Source organism: Cynocephalus volans, chromosome 5, assembly GCF_027409185.1.
Source record: "Cynocephalus volans isolate mCynVol1 chromosome 5, mCynVol1.pri, whole genome shotgun sequence".
NCBI classification, from domain to species: domain Eukaryota; kingdom Metazoa; phylum Chordata; class Mammalia; order Dermoptera; family Cynocephalidae; genus Cynocephalus; species Cynocephalus volans.
In genome coordinates this window covers 36591068-36612683 of record NC_084464.1, presented here as the reverse complement: position 1 = coordinate 36612683, position 21616 = coordinate 36591068, and the positions used below count along the sequence as shown (strand labels likewise).

The following is a 21616-nucleotide window of genomic DNA, read 5'->3' as shown; positions in this document are numbered from 1 at the left end:
GATATCTCTGGGAAGAACATTCCAGGCAGGAGCAAAAATAAGCATAAATGCCTTAAAAAAGGGCTATGCTTGGCATTTTAGATTTTCTAGTAAGCACATTTTTAAAAAGTAAAAAGAACAGGGAAAATTAATTTTACTAATATATTTTATTTAACCTAATATACCTAAAATATCATTTTGAAATGTAATTAATACGAAATTATTAACGATATATATATATTTTTAATACTAAGTCTTTGAAGTCCAGTGTGCATTTTACACTTACAGCAATTCAGACTATTCACATTTCAAAAGCTCAATAGCCACATGTGGCTAGTGGCTACCATATGGGACAGTGAAGGTCTATTGTCTCCCCAATTGTACCAATAATATCTTTTATAGCACACACACATGCACACTCACTCACACATGTATGTATAGAAGATTCAACCAGGCACTACACACTTAATATTGTTGTCATGTCTCTTCAGGCTCTTAATATAGAAGAGTAACCCCACTTTTAAAATTTTTTTAAACTTTCACACATTAATATATATGAAGAGTACAGTCAGGTACATTTTGAAGAATGTCTCATATTTGGGATATGTTTTGAAGTGGAGCCAATACGATTTGTTGATAAATTGGAAATGAGATGTGAGACAGATAAAGCCAAGGATGTATCCAAAATTTTGGACCTGAACGACTGGAAGGATGGAATACCATCTTTCAAGATAGAGAAACTGAGAAGCAGAAGGTTTAGGGAGGATGACCAGGACCTCTGTTTTGGGCATGTTAAGTTTGAGAAGTCTCTTTGACATTCAAATGAAGATATCAAGATGGTGACTGGGTATGAGTCTGGAGTTCAGGTGAGAAGTCCAGTTAAAAATGTAAGACGGGCAGTCTTCAGCATATGGATGGTATTTAAAGCCATGACAGTGATTTATCTCATCTAGGAAGTATAGATAGAAAAAAAAGAAGAGATGCAAGAACTAAGCCTTGAGACACTCCAATATTTAGAAGTCATAAAGAAGAGGGAAACTAACAACAACAACAAAAAGAATGAGCGGCCAGTAGGAGAAAAATCAAGTTTTGAAATCTCAGAAGCTAGGTGAAAAAAAGTGTTTTAAGGTGAAAGGAGAGCCAAATGCTGAGGACTGACAATTAGATTCAGCAGAATAAAAGTCATTGGTGACCCTGATCGGCAATTTCACTGGAGTCATGGGGTGGAAATCCTATTTGGAGTCCATCCAAGAGAGAATGAAAAAAGACTTGAGATGGTAAGTGTGGCAACTTTTTGAAGAATTGTGCTATAAAGGGGAGCAGAGGAATAAATGTACAGTAGCTGGGGCTGGGGTGGGGGCAGGGAGGATAGGTATATGAGGTCAAGGGAGTTTTATATTTTTAATGAGAAAAAAAGTATAGTATGTTTTTTGATTATGCAAAGGATCCAGATGAGATGGAAAAATTATTAACAGAAATGTAGAGCAATATCCCTGAGTAAGGTGAAAGGAGTTGGTTGAAAACTACTGCACGAATCAAGAGGGCGACCATCATAACAGGAGAAAAGTCAGAATATACAGGCACAGATGTAGATAGGTGGGTGGAAGTTATGGAAGTTCTCTTGATTTCTTCCACATCTGTGATGTAGAGAAGAACTCTGATTAGGTAACAAATGAGCAAAATAGAAGTCTAGTACATATTAAAATAGAGTAGAATGGGTAAGTTCCAAGTAGGGGCTGCCTAAAGCAAAGGTGTAAAGACAGGAATGAGTTTAGTGTGTGTTAAGGGAACCCCTTTAAATTGAAGTTTTGTGCATCAGAGAAATGAAAGTAATCTTGGTTTAGTTCAAATTGTAGAAGGCCTTTGATGCCAGGCTGAAGAACTTAGGTGTATATTGCTTTCCCCTGGATTGTATATTCCCTTCTAGAGTGTTGCTAAGTGATGCATTCCAGAGTTCTTGTTGCTGCCAGTGGTGTACCTGAAGCACCACTGACCTTTTTACACAATGGCTAAGAGCCAGTCTTTCTGTATGCAAATTTGGGTTCAGATATATGGGTATTTCGTGGGGCTGGGTCAGCGCCTCCAGGACTTCTGGAATGCCACTGTTAAGAGTTATTTTGCTAAGAAGAAGGAGGAACCACAAGTCCCTTCAGCTGAGAGTATTTTTCACAAAGAAAAAATCATGGTACTTGGCCACATGTTGCAGGATGAATCTCTACCCATTGAAGAGAGAGCTCAAGCTGCCCAGAAAATTGGACTGTTAGCCTTCACAGGTACTGATTTAAACAGTTGTGCTAAATTAGATGTCCAATAATCTTGCTTGTTATAGAACTGTAATTTAGTGATTTTTCTTAGCTCTTGTCTTAAAATTCCAATAACATTTCTTTTGATTAAATTACTAGTTTTTTGTCTTTGCACCACCAGATATTTTTATTTTATCCTCAAGGATCTTATGTTTTAAAGGCATGTGTCCATCAAACAAATTACTAATTAAATGTTTCCCATTTTTATTAAAAATATTTATTCTGAAATGCCTATCAAAGTTCTCACTAACATAAAAAAATCAGAGTCCATACTGAGATGATGTAATTCCAACCTAGTAATATGATTCCAATACAGAGTAAAACTATCTGATATTTTACTTTTTATCTTGTAAAAATGCATTACACAGAAAATATCTTAGAAAAATCAGTAAGAGCTTAATGCTCCTAAGACAACTACTAGGAAAGCCAACAGGTGCATCCGTGAAAGGCAACAATTAATGCATATTTGGCTAGAAAATAAAGTGGTAAACCATTTAAACACACCCTGCTCTAGTGACTGTCAAATCCAAACTCACTTCACTTTTTTTTCCTAATAAATTTTAGGATACATAGTGAAATTTTATAGATAGTTCTTAGCAACACGTCTCCTAAGCAGCAGCTCTGGCTGGTGACTACGTGATTTTTTTTTTTTTAAGTGAGAAAATGCATTATTTTGATAGACTAAGTCTTTCAAAGAATGGTGTCCATGAAAGAAAACAGCAAAAGGAGTCCTTGGTGCCAAGAATGTTTGGGAACTGCTGGCATGGAGCTAGAGAGGAGACAAGAAACTCAGGAGATACTCACATGCAAACAAAAGTAAATGGCACCCACCACATGGGACAGGCTCACTTCCTTATAGCTGCATTCACTATGCAGGGGAAGTGCTAGCTAATTATACAAGGGTCAGAATTCTTTAGTTTAATATTATTTAGCCTTAGCTGTCCTGTTGGGAAGCAAGGGAGTGGGCTCATGCCCAAGCTTCAGCTAAAGCTTTAATGTTGAATAAAATAGTCTTAAGACCTTGGGACTGTGGTAGTGCAAGTAAGAGAATCCAAGCAGAATCTAAACTCCAGTGGCTAGAATCTGCCCAGCTATGTCAGCTATTCTTTACCATCTAAATAGTCTCCATCCAGTGCCTTCTTGGCTAGTACCTTGTTAGAGTTTGAGAGGTGAAATGGGAAGACCTGGGGCTCAGGTATATGGTGGAAATAGAGTCTAGGATCAGCCTGGGTCAGTAGCCAAAGCGAGAAAAATCTTGTAAAGTCACGTTGGTCCCAGATCTGCAAAAGAGTCAGGGCGAGAAATGTGTTAGAACAGGATAGCGATGGCCAACAACTCATGAAAACCTTTCTCCTAACAGTCAGATCCTAACTTTGGTGCTCAACCTTTGGATTTTCTCTTTGCTCTGATGGTCTGTTTCCTTCCATTTTTTTCCCAGTACTGAAGACAATCGGGAATGAGTCCATGAGGGAGATTAGCTAAATGAACACATCTGGGTTTTATTCACCTTGAAATACTCACTCCTAGGTCCTTGATTAAAGGAACCAGAGAGGAGCCTTAGGCAGGCAGTGACCTTCCCATGCTTTTCAACATACAGTCCTTGCTTATCAACACACACTTTCTCATCTTTCCAGAAGCACAGGAGGTGGGGAAAAAGAAAGACAGGAAAATTCAAAGTATCCAAAGTGTCGCCATATGGCAACAGGAATATGAACACATTTGAACACTCCCAAATGTTCCCAATATACCAAATACTTCTGGAAATGCAAATGCTTGTTTTACAGGAGGACCAACCGCTGGGAAATTTGCAACTGAGTATATGAAAGAAGTAGCTTACTTGTTGCAAGATCAAGAGATGGCACCAGAAATAAAGATCCTTCTGCTACAAAGTATAGCATGTTGGTGTCACTTAAACCCTGTCAGCCAGAAAAAAGCCAAACATCTGCGACTTGTTCCTATTCTCATTTGTTTTCTTGAAAGCAAACTTGAGTCTACCATCAAAAATGAAATAAACAGTGACCTCCTCGTTAAATTTTGGACTTGTTATGCTCTCTCTGTCATGACATGCAATAACGTGTCTTTCGTGAAAGAGCTTGAAGACCACACTATTCTAAAATATCACTTGCAAGTATTGGCTACTGAGAATTGGTCTGGATGGCCTGAGAATTTTGCGGAGGTGCTATATTTTCTAATTGGTTTTCACAGAAATTAATTTCTCTATGTCCAGTTACATGATGCAGCTATCTGTGCCGTTGTATTACCCTGGAAAACTGAAATAAATAATAAAAGTCAATATATTATTCGTCAGTGTTTTCTTTTGTAGTTGAAAAGTTCTAGATAAATTTTGTATACATAATTAATTCAATAACCAAACTTCTGAAAAGTACTGTTGTTTAAAATGACCTCATAAATAGAGCTCTTTGAGCTTGCTCATGTGTGTATCCTCTCCCATTAAGAAATAAAGGTGTGAAAGCCTGAAGTTAGAGATAATGGGAAGTATGAATCGTTGTAAAATTATAGAGCTGGAATACTACTTTACAAAGACCAGAGAGAATGTCTATCTCCAATGTCTACCATTAAATGATGCAACTTTTATTTTCTAATATCTGTGTCATTTTGTTTTTCTTTTGATTTTCTTTTTGTTTCTTTGCAGCTGTATGGTACGGGGATCCAAATATCTCTCATTTTGAATTTGATTAAAAACATGTATAATTGATTCCACACTGAAAAAAAGTCTATGCTGGGTTCTCATAATACCACATGGCTTTGTGTAGTAAAAAATGTATTGAAAATAAAAAAACAATGACCTCATAAAAATAAAGTTCATAAAATGGGAATTCATTGGAAGATGCATTATGTATATAACAGTTAAGAGCAGTGGTGTGCTTCGGGGGTTATTAGATAACATTAAGACAAGGCATTGAAAATGTCAAATCCTAGACCAACCCACAACCACTCCCTGTAGTGGTCGGTTGAGCATCCAAACCCTTTCAGCTCTGTTTCAGTACAGTTGCCATGGTTTTGATGAGCACAGGGCTGGCTGGAAGTGTGGGGAATTAACTCTGAATGGGAACAGCCCTCAACTCCATGGCACAGGTCTGGATGGAGGTGGAATGCCATGTGCTCAGACATCTAAAGACAGGCAAGTTAGGAAGGCCCTTAGGTTTCCATGAAAAGATTTTCATTCTATTTTACCTGTTAGAGAATATGTAACAGAATACCAGCACTTGATATGTGTGTTGACTAGCTTCATCAAAAGTTTTATTACAAAAAATAATATTGATGGAAAAGTGCCTAAAGGATATTTACCTGTTTGTTTCTCTGTGCTAACATCTGCCTCTAGCTGAAGTTCCAACCATCATAGATTGAGTTATGTACCTTTGTCTTTCACACACTTGCTTTGACTGAGTTGTGCGTTAGTGCTACGCTTCCACTTTTCACGGAGGAGGCTATTTTAAAAAGTAATGTATCCAGAGGTGGTGGCAGGGACAAAAAAAAAAGTAGTGTGGTGATCCTCACTTGTATGTATTGTAGCAAGGTTGTGAGGAATGATAATCACATCATCACATGGGGTCCCCTTCAGCAGGACCCTGGGGTAAATTTTCTGAGACCTCAGAACCAGGAACAGCTATGTTCTGCTGAGCAACCATGTGTTTTCATCCTTTGCGGATTTTGTGGATTGTGTAATGCAGAGTTTCTCAAATTGGAATAGTTTATAGGAATAGAGTAAGGGTTGGCCATCAGAGGTCCCATTTAGAGACTGGCTCAATGTCAGGAATTACTTTTTTTTAAGTGCTTTTTAGATTAAATTTTTTCTCCAAGTAATACATATATATAGTCTAAAAAGTCAAATTATGCAAGACCTCTAGTGAGAAACAGCAGTCCCCAGCCCTCTTTTCATTCATACTCCCAGATGTAACCCTTTGAATTCTTTCAGCTGTTTCCTCTATTTATTTTTTCTTTTTGTTTTTCTTTTTTCTTTTTGTTGTTTTTTTTGTTTTTTCCTCTGCTATTTATTTACCTCCATATTTCTAAATAATTCACATACATTGCTGATTCTTTACTTTTTTTTTTTTTTCAATTTTTCCTTTTGCTGCTTAATAGGACAGACGAGGACTTGGCATTCTAACATTCCCCTTGCCTACCTCTACTTGCCTTTCTCTTCCTCTCTCAATATAATCTTATCACAACTGCTGATTAAAACAATATGATTCTTTCAGTATTTTTCATGGCTAAGTCACATAGAATAATATGATTACCTTTCCTCCCTTGTACACTGTTTTCCCTGGAGTTTTGTTTCTCTGTTTTTGTTTCTTGCTTAGTTTTCTACATACCTAACACTAGTTTATTCCCATACCCTCTTTATGTTCGACATCTCTCCATACAATTACACACTGAGTAATTGTCAGCTGCAGTTTGTTCTTGAAGAAAGCCCACCATCCTCTTGCTCCAATCTGAGCCTACCATACAGCTAACAAATATTTTAGGGGTTCACTCCCACAACCAGGAACCCCCATCCTCTCAGGTTGGATCCTCTGTTTCCTGTACACTATCTCTTCCCTTTTCCTGTTTCATTCCCATATTTGAATTTACCAGTACTTTACTGAGAATGAATGGGAGGTAAATTTTTTGAGAATTTGCATGCCCAACAATGTCTTTATTCTTCACTTGATTGATAATTTGACTTCAGCTGGTCCCTGAACCAAGAGGAGCAGCAGAGAACTTCAATGCTCTATGTGAGCCCTCACTTCCCAGAGGAAGAAGAGAAGAGCTCAGCCAAGCATATGAAGTTTATTTTTCCCAAAGTCACCAATCAGGTAAGTCACTCACCTTGACTAAAACCAGGAGTATTACAGCTGTTGGAGCTTCTTACCCCTGGAAGAAAACATTAGATATGGAACAGAAGCATATATGCAATTAATTTAAAATGTATAAATTAATGTAAGGGGGGAAAAAAGGAAAAAAGAAAGGATGTCCATATCTTTCCAGAGGTATTCCATCTACATGCAAGAAAATATACACATATCCCTTCCTTAGTCCTTTTTGTTTTAACACAATGTAGTATTCTATGCACACTAATAACTTATCTCAGATTTGGTTCTACGAGAGTTTATTTATTCTTTTCTACTGTTTCAGAGTATTCCATGGTATGACTGTACCATAATTTATATAACCAGTTGTAGGGTAAATGTTGGACATAGCCCTATTCCCCCTCCCTGTGCATACCAGACACCCTTTCTCCCACCTGGGAATCAACCCCCAGCCAAGGTAATTACCCAAGGAAAGGCACGTCTCCTTTAAGACAAATGGAAGACTGGAGCAAGCTGGGACCCTAAGTAAATTAATTAGCACATGGGCACTAAAGCACTCTGGTGCCAGGAGAGTAGCGAATAGATTAACTTACCTACTCAGCCAGATCTTCCACACGCTTTGAGTTATGTGAGCTAGGTGAGGGTCTGTGTACAAGCATGCAAATGATTTACATCCCTACATTGATTTGTTCACTATATAACTGTTGTATGTACCCTGTGGCGGCACAGATATCCAGCTGACCAGCTGCCATCAGTAACTCTCATTAAGTCCAATAAACCAATGTCTCTACTCATTGGGCCACTGGGTGAGTTCTTTGGAATAGGCAAACGCTACATGAGTACCCTCTCAGATTTGAGGTTCCCGTGTTATACCAATCCTATAATGATGAACATTTAGGTCATTTGCAATCTTTTGATCATTCAAAGTTGTAATGAATAACCTTAAATATATGTCATTTCACACAGGGGTGAGTATATCTGTGGAATAAATATCTACAAATAGAATTGCTTGGCAATACTTATATTTTTTGTTATTTTATTCTGTTCCCTGCATTGTCACTTTTTCCTCATCTTCTGTTGACTCTTTGTCAGTGTGAAATTATGTCTTTTATAGTTTACTGTCATTTTAATGGGGTTTAAGGAGAGAAAGAAACTGTTCAATTAACATGTTTGTAGTGGATTGAAAATGTCCCCCCAAAACTCACTGAAGCTTGAATAATGTCCCCTAAGTTTTATGTATTAGAAACTTGGCCCCCACTCTGTTAAGAGGGTAGGAAATCCTATTATGGTAATTGAAAGGTGGAGACTTGAAGAGGTGATTGGATTGTAGGACCACGCAGTAGTGAATGGATTAAAAATGGTGGTGAGGGGTGTGATTCTGAGGGCTTTAAAAGAAGAGAGTCTGCTGCTCTCTCTGCCCTCTCTGCTCCCACCATCTTGCTCCCCTGGGTCACTGTCACCACCACCAGATGGACTTTGGACTTCCCAGCCTCAGAAACTGTAAGCAGTAAATTTCATTTTTCCTTATAAATCACCCAGTTTCAGGTATTTTATTATAAGCAACATGAATGGACTAATACAATGTTTAACCAGAAATTGCCGAAGGCCTCTCTTCCGACAATGCTTACAGAACCTTTGGTTAATATTTTATCTACAAAAGAGTAGCTTAATAATGCAGTATAGCCATAATTGTCCTATTCAAATTCCTTTTTGGTCTCTGGAGCCTCTTTAAGTTGAAGGAGTAAAATATAAGGTTCAGGTTTAAGCCCTGAGGCATTTTTAGGCTAAGCCTTGAATTGTGAATTGGCTTACCAAAGCTTTAACAACCCTTACTTTGTTTTCCCTTGCTGTCCCTTCTAGGTTCACCTCTACCTAAACATTTGGGTTTCCCCAGAAGCAAATCAGAGATACGGATTTGAGTGCAAGGACTTTACTTGGGAGGTAACCTCAGGAACTAGCAATAGGGAAAGGAAGGAAGCCAATAAAAGACGTGTTATCAAGAAAGTTACCACTGTAGAGATGGCTGGTTTGCTCAGTTGGTTAGAGTGTGGTGCTGACAAGGTTCTGGGGCTCAGCTAGCAAAAAAAAAAAAAAAGTTTCCACTGTAGGTAAATGAAACTTTTAATCCTGCTGGAGAACCATCCTGGTAAATATATAACACACACCAAAGTTATCCCATCCAGAGGTGCCAGGAGCTCATATATTTTATACACTGATAGCTATCCTTTCTGGTGGACCTAACTAGCTAAAACTTAAAAGTCAACTGAAATATCTTGAAGGGAATGGGGGAAGCAGGCAGCAGTTTTCTAAACAAAGCAAAGATCAAAGGGCCCTAAGGCAGTGTAGTGGACATTTGTTGCCTTTTGGCTCACTAGAATCTATTCTTTCTGGCAACACTTCCATTTTCTTCTGGGGGGATATCTTGCCCATGGTGTACAGTTTTAAGGGAACTGTCAATCGACCCTCTGCAAGAATGGTAACATAAGCCACGTTATGCCAATCTTACTGTCTCAGGAAACTGAATATGTTAAGCGATGAAATGAGAAAAAATCATTTCAGAGACAGCACCAAGAAAATGTTAATTAGCACCTGTCACAGGATCCCTAGAGTTGCCCTTCTCCCTCAGAGCCACCATGTTCTTTCAATTCCACTTTTGCTTATGTCAGCCAGAATCAGTTCCTGTTTCTTACAAAGAACTCTGAGAAAAGCAAGAAGAAAAATGTTTGAGAACTTCTTTTCAGAAAAATTTTTTTCCACATCTTTTAGTAAGGTTTTAGTTCTTTCTGTATATCCTCTCCCTATCCCCCACACCCATTGTTTTCAAACTTGTTTGTGCTGATATACAGAAATTAACTTGGGGTTATTACTCTTAAATCCAGCCACTTAGTTTCTAGGTGCTCTTGGATTTGTGTATGTAAATGAGTCTTTTCTCTTCCCTTCCTATAATTATCCTCTTTATTTGGTCTTATTGCACCAGCCTGAGACCTCCAAAAGAATATAGAATAATTGTAGTTTATCCTTCTTTAGTTCTTGACCTTGCAACTAATTTCAAAGCTTCACCATTAAGTGTTATGTTACCTATGCCTACATTGGTACGTAGCTTCCATTAGGTTAAAATTTTTTTCTTTTCCTCTTACTAAGGGTTTTTGTTTGAAACTAGGAGATGGTGTTGAATTTTATAAATGCCATTATACCATCTGTTAAGATGATGTGCTTTTTTCCTTTTAAAGAACTTCAAGTGTTTACTAATATTGAAACAGTCCTGCATACCTCGGATAAACCCCAATTTAGCCATCATATTTTCTTTTCAATACATAACTGGATTAGATTTGCCGTTTTACTTAGGACTTTTCAATCTGTACCAATAGCCCTATTAGGGCTCTAGATTGCTTCACTCTGACCTTATGGGCCATCCTGGTTATTTTGGTATCTGTAATGCTGACACCAAACATATTAACAAGTCAGTTCAGTCTAATCCAGGCTTCACACGTTTTTCCAACTGACTCTTTTGACATTTTCCTTAAGGAAGCTCAACTGCATTTTTTAAACCAACTTCAAAGAATTTATTCTAACTGGTCTGGGCTGACTGATCTTTGACCACATCTCCAAGGCATTTTCACTGAGATGTTACACTGACATTTGATACTTTATTGAGAATCAGACTCATCATCTGAAGAAAATTTTTCCAAGTTCTCCATCACTAGGGTCACAGTTCCCAGGAGCCAGAAGCTTAAAATCCATCATCCCAAGTTTCCTCTTAAAATTCATCCTCCAAATCACCATCCACACAATCCCTAGGCAACTACTAATCTTTCTCATTTGTGGGACTGTGAGCATAACTGACTCCCATCTTAGGCCCTTACTGCTCATTATGTCTTTGTGAAAGCTTTGTCCATAAAGTTATACAGTAATTAGGGGAAAGGTAGTTAGAATAGATAGGAACAACTTACTGACTGTAAGGAATGATTAAGTACCAGTGTGGCAATAAGCTGGCCTGGCTACCTACATCATTTGTAGTTAGTTACAGTAAACTTGTTTATGAACTACCTATATAAACCTGAGCTCAGCCTTAAGACAGTGCAGAGAATCTTGGAATATGCCTTCAGGTCACCACTTGCCTGACCCATTACTCTAAGTTACCCTCTGATAAAGTTTTTCACTTTATTGCATGGAATAGCCTATTCCATTGTTTGGCCTCAAGACACCTTTCCAGTTAAGTGGACAATCTTGGTTTACCTTCAGACACTCACTACGCTTTGCAGTTTTATAATTTTATATAAATGGAAAGATATATAGCATGTATTCTTACCTGGCTTTGTTCACTTGGCATAATTGAAATCCATCCATGTTGTGCACATTAATTATGTGTGCCTTTTTTATTGCTAAGTAGTATTCCAATGTATGGATATACCATAATTTTGTTACTTGCCAATGGACATTTAGGCTATTACAAGTAAAGCTATGAAACCCTGGCAATCCATTTCTGGCATTTTTCAGAATTCTGTCTTTAGGATAGTGGCCCATACCTAAAATATAGAGCTGCACTGTCTTAATACAGTAGTCCCTAACCTCACGTGGCTACTTAAATATAAATTAAAATTTCCATACCTCATCCACACTAGCTACACTTCAAGAACTCAACAGCCACAGTGGTAGGCTAATAGCTACCATACTGGACAGCACAGATAGTCCTATCATCACAGAAAGCTCTACGGGACAATGTTGCTATAGTTTAATAATAGCTTCCATTCTATTTTTTAAAGCACCTAGTTCAGGCAGTAAATGTTTTAATTCTCACAATAACACTATGAGGTAGGCTTTATCTCAATATTAGAGATTAAAAAATTAAGGTTCTGTAAGAATAAAAAACTCACCTATAGTACTCCTTTAACGCTTAACATTGCTCTGGTCAATTTATGCAAAATTACTCGTATGCTTCTCACAGAACTTATTCAATCCCAATGCTATATACTTTGCAAACAATGTCCCTTATTTTGTCCTTTTCTTTCTTCAAATACATGGGAAATCCCTAATTAATCTCACCCTACTCTTTTCATTCCTTCAATATTTACATACTTTGCACTATACCAGTATGTAAAATGTGTGAAGAAAAAAGTTTCATAACTTTCAGATACCTCTGTGTTTCTTCATTGGAGTTTCACCTGCCCCCACCACTTTGCTTCTCTAGAGGACTGTCATCATCATCCATCATTTTAAGATTCCAAGAAGAGTCCGATCAAACCAGCCAGTTGAATCTTTACCTGGCTAATCAGATTCACTTGGGGAGCTTTTGGAAAACAGATTTTCATAATCCATTCCAAAAACTACCCAGTAAGAATATCTGGGCATGAGGTCCAGAAATCGATAGCGCCTACAGTGAGCTTGAGGTACAACCAGGTTTGGGAGGTAAAACCTCAGATATCTCAGTCTAAATAAGGATAAATTCATTTTCCCCTTGTCTCCTCCAAGATAGCTGCAGAAGAATAGGAAGAAAACAATATAAAAAAATAGAAATAAGCCAAGTTTTAAAGATAGATTCCTTATACTTCATTCTTCTGATACACACAAAGATACACACAATGTTCAATAGGAGATTGAAGTTTATTTAATCATATACTCAAGTCATGTCTGACAACTGAGAAAATACTATTTACATAAAACATCATAGATTAAAAATACATAGTATTTGTATTTTAACATGATAGGGCCCCAGGATTCAAACAAGAAAATTTGATTCCAGAGTTTGCATTCTGTAGTTATGTACTCAGCTATGAAGATCTATAGTGGAGGTAAACTTTGGCAGTGTATTTCTCAAGAATTATATATCAATGAATGTCATATACATGGTTTTGCGTCCGTAGAGGAAGATACAATTTCTTCAGCATATGTGCCAATTTCTGAGTCTTCCACTTCAGAATCCTCACCAGTTTCTTCCTCAGAATCAAATTCCTGACTATCCGGTGATTCAAAGCTATCCAGAGGTTCATCACTTAGTCTCTTTTAAAGAATAAACCAATAATTTATTGTAAAAACTTTAAAATCCAAGCTCATTATCAGTATGCTGATATAGGTGGCCCTCAATGTTGTAATGAGATTCTTTTCATCTTGCCCCTCAATAAATTCACTTACAGTGTTATATCAAAGTCTCTACCATGCTAGATCATATTTTAGCAAAGTCACAGTGTTTAATAATTTGCCCATTTTTAAAAAGCACTAAAATGTTTTCAGAGTACAATTTGAATTGATACTTCTCCAGCTAGCTGTAGTGAAGAATCAGGTGTTCTAAATTTCCAATCAGCCATGAACCAATACTTTTAAAACAGTTAAGAGAGCTACCTCAAACCTCAGTACTTCCAAATGAAAATTTCAAACATTAATTCTATTATAGCTCTAAAATATAAGGCAGCAATTCAGTACATAAAAAAGCTTTGATTTGAAAAACTTTCTGTCGCCAAGATGGACTTTTTGCAAATATAAGTTTAAAGACCTATTTTAGGCCAAGCCTGGTAAAGTTAAACACTTATTAGGCTAACTCTTATAAACTCATTACTTCTAAATTTCAAATAAGTCAGATAAAACCACCAAACTTATTTGGGCACCAATTAACAATTTTATAAATGATAGCAATGTCACGCTGGTATTAAAATTAGAGTAAAAACTGCCTAAAAATGTTTGAACTAGGAAATGTAGTAATTTTCAATTTATTTTTGAGATAAAAGTTAATTCCTTTTAATAACTCTACAAGAAAACAGATGTTCTTTTGCTTCATAATAATACATAGTAGCTAACGGTTATTGGATACTTACTATGTGCAAATATTCCTCTCAACTGTCCATCTGTTATAACTCCTTTAACTCTCATAATAAGCCTATTAAGTAGGCATTATTATTCCCATTTTACAGATGAGGAAAATGAAGCCCTGACAGGATAAATAACCCACTCTACTCAACAAACTTAATGGTGCTAGGCAGGGAAATAAGACTCAAACCCAGGAAATCTGATTCTAGAGCCCAAACACTAATCACACTACTGCCACAACTTTATAAAAAATAGATGATTTTGAGTAAGGTGAACATTAAATTACCTACCTCTATTACCTCTGCCATATACTGTACGTGTTCCGCTACTTCTGCTAATTCTTTATTCTCCTTTTTCAGGCGGGCAATTTCATTGTCCTTCTGTTCAATTTCTTTATGAAGCTATATAACATAAATAAAGTTCAGTATTCCATAGATTTGCTATGCTATAAACCAAAGTATATGCCTCCAAGTATATAAGTGATTAAACACAGGTAGCACAAAGTTGGCTCTCAACACAACAGGATTCATTTTGTACAATAATTCTGGAAACAAAGTTACCGTTCTCTTTTAACTTTTCTTAGGCCAACATTAAAGCTAGTTTACATTGCTCTGACCAAACACGCTAAGCAGTAAAAGGAAAACAATCCTGGAATTTTAAAAAAATGGTACAAATTATATTCAGTACATACTTTCTCATTTTCCTTAAGCGCTTCATAGAGAGCCTTCCTCCGTTTTTCTGCCACTTCTTTCCAATATTGAGAGGATGGATTTTCTAGAATAAAGTAATGTTTTACATACAACTTAAAAAATCTTTACTATAAAAACCCAATAATTTTTTCTACTGGAAAAAAATTTCCAATCTTAGTCAGTACTTTTTTAAAAGATTAAAGTTACAAAATCAATTTTTTTTCTATTTTATTTTTCCCAATATTTGAAAATTTTTAGGCCTTCAGAAGAATTGCAACAGGGGCTGGCCAGTTAGTTCAGTTGGTTAGAGCACAGACTTGTAACACCAAGGCCAAGGGTTTAGATCACTGTACCAGGCAGCCAAAAAAAAAGAATTACAAGTACAATACACATACAAATATCTTTCACATAGATTGTTGAAGATTTTTGCAACGTTTGTTTTGTGAGTTTGTGCATTCTTATTTAACACTGACTATTTTGAAAAGCCCAGATCAGTTATTCTGTACAATGTCCTTAATTTTGGATTTCTCTGTTTCCATGATTAGATTCAAGCTAGACATTTTTGGCAGGAATATTGCATAAATATGTTGCATCCACAGTGTATCATCAGGAAGCACATGCCAATTTGTCACAACACTGGAGATGTTAAATTTGATCATATGGTTAAGATACTATCTATCAGATTTCTCCCTTGAAAAAATACATTTTACCCATAGTAATTAATAAATGATCTGTGGAGCAAAATTTTTGAGTGTGTTTTAATATTAATACCCTGTTCCCAACAACTTCTCTTCCTTAAATCTATTACTTCTACAGTGGATGAAAAACAGTGATTTTCTATTTATGTAATTCCTTCTACATGTAGTAGTTGGCATTATTCTGTAAGAACTTTCACTACTCCAATTTAAAAGAAAATTTATCAGTGTGAATTATATGGCTCTTTTTATTCAATGTATTTATAATCCATTCTTGTCACTGTTCATTTTGATGCTCAAATTTTCCCAAATTTAGTCAGTGTGAATTCCTTTTAGCTGACAACTGTATTCTTTTAACATACCCATCAATTTCTGACACAAGATATTCCAGGATCACTTGATAGTGATCCCTGCCCCTATCTGGGAATCAGCTATTTCTAAAAGGAGCAGAGAATAGTGTTTACAAACCAAGAACTGGATCCCTGATGTGTTCCTTGCTATGGGGGTGTCATGTGTTTCTAGGTTCTTAGGGGCAGGGTAAGAAATGTACTTGTTTAAAAATCAGTTTATGGGCCGAGCCCGTGGCGCACTTGGTAGAGTGCTGCGCTGGGAGCGCGGTGACGCTCCCGCCGCGGGTTCGGATCCCATATAGGACTGACCGGTGCACTCACTGGCTGAGTGCCGGTCACGAAAAAACGACAAAAAAAAAAATAAATAAAATAAAATAAAAATCAGTTTATACTGATACTCCCAATTCCAGTTCAACAACAGTTCTTCCTTTCTTTTCCTTTCCTATTCCATATTTGTATTTCCATTCACCATATTATGAAGCTGGCTCCCAACAACATCAACATATTACTCATTTACTCAATCCTAAAATATACACAAAATATTTTCAAAATTACCACACCAATACCACTGCCAACAAATTTAATAAAGTTCAAACAATGAATTTAATAAGGTTCAGGATTTCTTTGCAGTTCTTTTAATTCCTACAATATATCCCACTGAGGGTTTATAGTCACAGTTCAAGTTGTGTGGATAATATTTTTGCATCTGCGGTTATATTAGCAATATGATATAAGGTTGTTTATTTCAGTATTTAACTTTAGTGTTTTTTAAACCAATCCTTATTGATTTAACTTTAACTAAATCAGATGAGCGTCTATTGTTTATTTTACAGTATTATTAAAGTGCTCTTTATTTCTATCCAGTCAGTCTTTCCTAATTTTACCTAATAAAATCCTACTGTCTACTCATCTTCATCTTTACTGTCTTCCAGGCAACTCAGAATGAGCAGAAATGTCACTGTGACCTTGAGCTAGTCAATTAACTACTCTAGGCCTCAATTTTCTGTTCAGTAATAATATCCAATCACCTATGATTAGTACAGAAGTAACAATCTTCCATAATGCTTATAAAACATTAGCTTCCTCTTTTGATTTCCATTGCTATGCCATTAAAAACTACTATTTATTAGACATAATTCTTCTCTCCCTCTACCTCAGCCTTGTTTCTACTGGCTCCATTACTTCATATTCTCCTGAAATATTCAAATTCCTTTCTTCAAATTCATTCTTTAAATAATTTTCTTCTGAAAAGCCTATTTCCAAGTCATATAAACCCTTATAACGCAACCCAAAATCAGAGTTACCATATGCATCACTATCCTTTTCCTTAATATTTCATCCACATTTGGTTCTTGCCAAACAAATGGTCACACCTATCCAAATGTACAATGTTTGTATATTTACAATCATAAGAAATCTTAAATGATCAAAAACATACAAGTAAAATATCTAATAGTATCCCCAGATTAAGAGGGTATAGGCAGAATTCATAACAGTATTAACAAACAATATTTACTTTATATCATAATTTTAAGTTTTAAGACAAAAACTATGTATTTTTTCCTACCTTTAACCATAAGATCAAATGCTTCTTTAGTGACTCCTTCAAGATTTTTATTTTCACTACATTCTGGGACAATAACAACTTCAGAGCCGAAAGTCTTAGATGTTGACTGGTCATTCCAACGTTTCCTTTTGGATAAGCCTTTGGCCAACTACAATGAAAATACTTATCAATTTTATTTACTTTGATTTAATGAACAAGAAAACTAAATGGTTTTGTCATTCATTAATTTAAAAAAGAGAACTCACATACCCATATCTCTTTGAGATCTTTGATGCTTTTAAAAATTATTAATCAATTCAAAATCAATTATGAATCAATTCAAAACTCAACCAAAATGTATAGTAACATTTTAGGAATTTTATTTGCAGCAGCCATCTTGAATCAGACTTGTGCCTAAGGCTTAGCTGAAATTATTGTGTTTAAACACTGTATTCTGACTCAGTACCATGAGTAAAAATCTAGACATGTACATCAATGACTTCATCATTTACACACAGGAGTAAATGAAGAATATAACATTTTATTCTCAAAACATCAGACATTACTCTTGTAAAATAATTCATAAATTATTATATCATTCCAGTTCTACTGAAAGTATTCAAAGCAATTTTGAACTTCCTAAATTGAATAATAAAGCAAAAACCACTTCTTTGGAAAATATGTAATTGTTATTCTTAAATAATTCGTAAATTTCAACAATTTAGTTGTTTCTGACCAAGAAAATTTTGGAAATGTTTTAAATGTATCACCTGTACCCCTTTTTAGCCCTATAATACATACCTCATTTTCTCTCCCAACAAGAGATCCAGCTACAGAAGGCTGAATCATCTTCAGAGTTCTTCTTGGGACAGGACTATTCTAAAAGTCAAGATAATTCATTATCCAGTTACCAAGTTGCTATATGATCATTTAATTACAGAGTTTCTATATAGATTGTTAGTCTTAGCCCTACTATGACTTGTAAAGAAAAACACCAAGAACACTAATTTTTGATCTGTTTTATAATTTTACAATGCTACATATAAACAAGACACTGATTTAATCAGCTGGCAAACCTGTTATTTCCCAAAATTATAAAGTTGGAAAAAACTTTTAAGAATGGGTCATATCACCTAAACTAGACACAAACAAGTAACTTTTCTCCAGTCATTTCTATATATGCTCTTGCTGTATATCATTTTGTCAATTAATCATATCTAGTTAAAATGCTTAACAAAATTTCTAAGATCTAATTAATAATTCAAACCGTATCTGACAAAATTCCAGTACAACAGGAATTTCTGTATTCTCTCTGTAAAAAGATCTTCCAAAAACACTAGAAACTTACAGGTATTCTTCTTTTATAAAACCAAACATTACAACATTTATGGTATAAACTCACAAGAGGTAACTTGGGGGAAAAGGTTAATTATTTACACTGCAATACTTCTTCCTCAATCAAAAGGATTCATCTCAGACCTTCTTTAAATCATGAATACCCCTACACATTCATATGTATTCACCAAAGGAATATTATTTTCAAGAACATGTTTTATACAAAACCAGGATAACCCCCACCATTACCTGATTGCAGAAGCAATTCTGCTTCAAGCCCATTCATTAGAAGATAGCTAAATTGTCAGTGCCTGAGGCATACTAAAATACTCTAAAATGCCCAAGCTACTGTTTTGGAAAAAATATTGCCTTCCTTGTAATATGTAAATACCTTCCTGATCTGAAAGCTCCCTCTATTTTTGCAAAAAAATCATTAGTTATACTGCCACCACGGGATAGCAAACAATGGTGAATACTCAAACAAGGTTAGCAAGAACATGATACCATACCAGCGTGAGAAAGTAACTGATTCCACACTGTACTTCATATGACAAGAGTTCACCTTTCCCACGGTAAAGTTTCTACTGCTGATTATTATCTCACTATTTAACTGAAGGACAAAAGCTACTGTGAGAACAAATATTACACCAACATTTCAGATATAATTTAGATTATAGATTAGTCAACAGTCTACAGACAAATAGAAGAAAATATAACTTTGGAACCTTAGTAACAGGAAGTGTTAATTTATTTAAATGCTTGCTATAAATGTTATAATGGTCAAAGAAACGAGCTAAGTCACAAAAAAATGACCATTTCCAAGATTTAACTTTTATACATATAAGCTTTGTAGAATCTGACCTAAAAAAAAGTGTAACACTGCTATTATTATTTTCTGTATACAGATTATGCATTGGCATAACAGACTTTGAGAGCCAGAAAGTTTCTTATATATTAATGGGTCTTAATCTTTTCAGAAAACAATTTGCTATTCTGTGAACTCTCTCCCCCCAAAAGACACACAAGATCACACTCACACAGAATTTTGCAATCACTGGCAAGGAACCTATTCACCCTGAATTAAAATTCTCTCTTACAGATCTAGTTCTAGTCCGATTCCCTCATTTTAAAGATGAGTAAACTGAGGGTGAGATGCTAACTAACCATCCAAAGGTCTCAGTTTTGGAGGCAGAACCAAACAGAACCCAGGTCCCTTTATATCCAAGATAGTTTTATTGTAGCTAATAAATGTTAGACTTTTTTTAAATGTCAAGATCTGCTGCAATTATATAAATTATTTAGCTGGGATTTGTTTCAAAATAACCCAGTGGAGGAAAAGGGGAGTAAATGAGGATATTGATGAAACCAGATTGGCCATATATTGATAACTGCTGAAGTTGGTGAAGTAAATTAAGATTACTGTACTATTGACTGTACTTTTGAATATTTGAAATTTTTTATAATAAAAAGTTTAAATAAACATAAAATACAGTGGGAAGATGTCATAATACCAAATGGAAGCCGAGGGAACCAAATTCACAAACTATCAATGCAAAGTATTACTCAAGAAAAGTGATGTAAGAATCCTGAGAAAACCAAGGCAAACAAAAACAACCTATCAAAAGGCACTTGCTTTCACTTATCAATGGTTTTTATTTACTCTATTTAACTCTGAAAATTGATGGTCTAATTCTCAGAATCATCATACAGTTTAAGTTGTGTGGTAAGACCTAGCTAAACTGTAAATTCATTTAGAACCATACAAGCAGATTCATTCAAAATTACAAACTCAAAACTAAACAAACCCTGTCCCATTGTCATAAGAATAAATACTTGGGGTAAGATCTCCAGTTAAAATATCATACAGGGATTCAAAAAGTGTTGTAAACAGGTTGGATGATAATGAATACGATATACTCCGGAAAAATATGCAATGTTATGCCAAATGTGTCTCTGCAGTCAAAGACACTAATTCTGAAGATAAACACAAAGAATTTTAATAAAATCACATCATGAAACAAAGCAGTAATAATCTTGTATATAGAGAGTTCTAAATAATCTACTAAAAAGCTCTTAGAATAAACATATTCAGCAAGGTTGCAGGACACAAGACTAAGACAAAAAAATCTATCCCATTTCTACATGGTAGCAATGACCAACCCAAGAATGAAATTAAGGAAACAATTCCATTCACAATAGCAACAAAAAGAATAAAAAACGTAGGAAAAATTTTACAAAAGTAGTGTAAAACCCATACTCCAAAAACGACAAAACACTGCTGAAAGAAACTAAAGATGACCAAAATAAAAGGAAAGACATCCCATGCTCATAGGTCAGACTTAATATTCAACTATAATTTTTTAAAAGTTCTCTATTGTTACTTGTTCTCTGACTAAAAATTCAGTAATTCAAGATTTATAGAAATTATAGACAGGTTTAATTTGGCTAAATTATGTCAAAATTCTTTTAACCACATGCTTTCTACAACAGATTAAAGTGATTCTATCACATACCTTTACATTCTCTTTAATTACTTCTTGTTTCTGCTTCATGCTGGAATTCATTATACAGCTGGTTGAACCACAAAAGACTAGTGATTAAAAAACAGAATATGGTTTGCACTTGAAGGTGGAGTCTAGATTCTTTGTTAAAAGTACTTACAATCATAATGTAAGGTAGAGAACAACTTATCTTTTCTCACTCTACCCAAACTCAGCCCTGTCAATGACTAGGGTACTGAAGTTAATTACTATTGACATCTATATTTTACACATACACACACAATAATTCTGGCTAGAAAAATCTTGTTACAAAAGGAAAATGATGAATTCTAAGTAAATTTACAAAAGGTGATGGTGTCGTGGATTAAATACAAGGCTCTCAAAGATCTGAGAAACAGTCACCAGTAAAAGCAAAATAGATACTTGGGTATGCCCAAGTCTGTTCTAAAGAACAGCATCCTAACTTTGCTGTTTCAAAGGCAGATTTAAACTACAATAAACTCAGCTCTGGCAATAACTTAATAGTGATTTAATATCCGGTCAAATGAGATTATGCACTTACTTACATTTGTAGTGAACGTTTAACCACCAACATGAACTGAAGGGCTA

At 35.4% G+C, this 21616-nt stretch overlaps 2 protein-coding genes across 5 annotated transcripts in view; one reads left to right on the top strand and one right to left on the bottom strand.

Annotated features, from left to right (window-relative positions):
• Positions 1–1984: 1984 nt before the first annotated feature.
• Positions 1985–4494, top strand: ARMH2 (armadillo like helical domain containing 2). Its single transcript, XM_063096292.1, has 2 exons — positions 1985–2252; positions 4067–4494. Exons 1-2 carry the CDS (start codon positions 1985–1987, stop codon positions 4492–4494), a joined length of 696 nt encoding a protein of 231 aa, XP_062952362.1.
• An 8281-nt stretch (positions 4495–12775) lies between these two features.
• GMNN (geminin DNA replication inhibitor) overlaps positions 12776–21616 on the bottom strand; it is a 40489-nt gene continuing 31648 nt past the window's right edge. For all 4 annotated transcript variants that reach the window (XM_063097655.1, XM_063097656.1, XM_063097653.1 and 1 more), the window contains exons 2-7: positions 21020–21096; positions 17973–18050; positions 17193–17340; positions 14583–14665; positions 14182–14292; positions 12776–13090 (exon numbers count right to left, since the gene is read on the bottom strand). In XM_063097655.1, the coding sequence (XP_062953725.1) occupies positions 12929–13090; positions 14182–14292; positions 14583–14665; positions 17193–17340; positions 17973–18050; positions 21020–21070 (633 nt within the window). In that variant the 5' untranslated portion in view covers positions 21071–21096 and the 3' untranslated portion in view covers positions 12776–12928. The remainder of the gene's footprint in view (positions 13091–14181; positions 14293–14582; positions 14666–17192; positions 17341–17972; positions 18051–21019; positions 21097–21616) is intronic.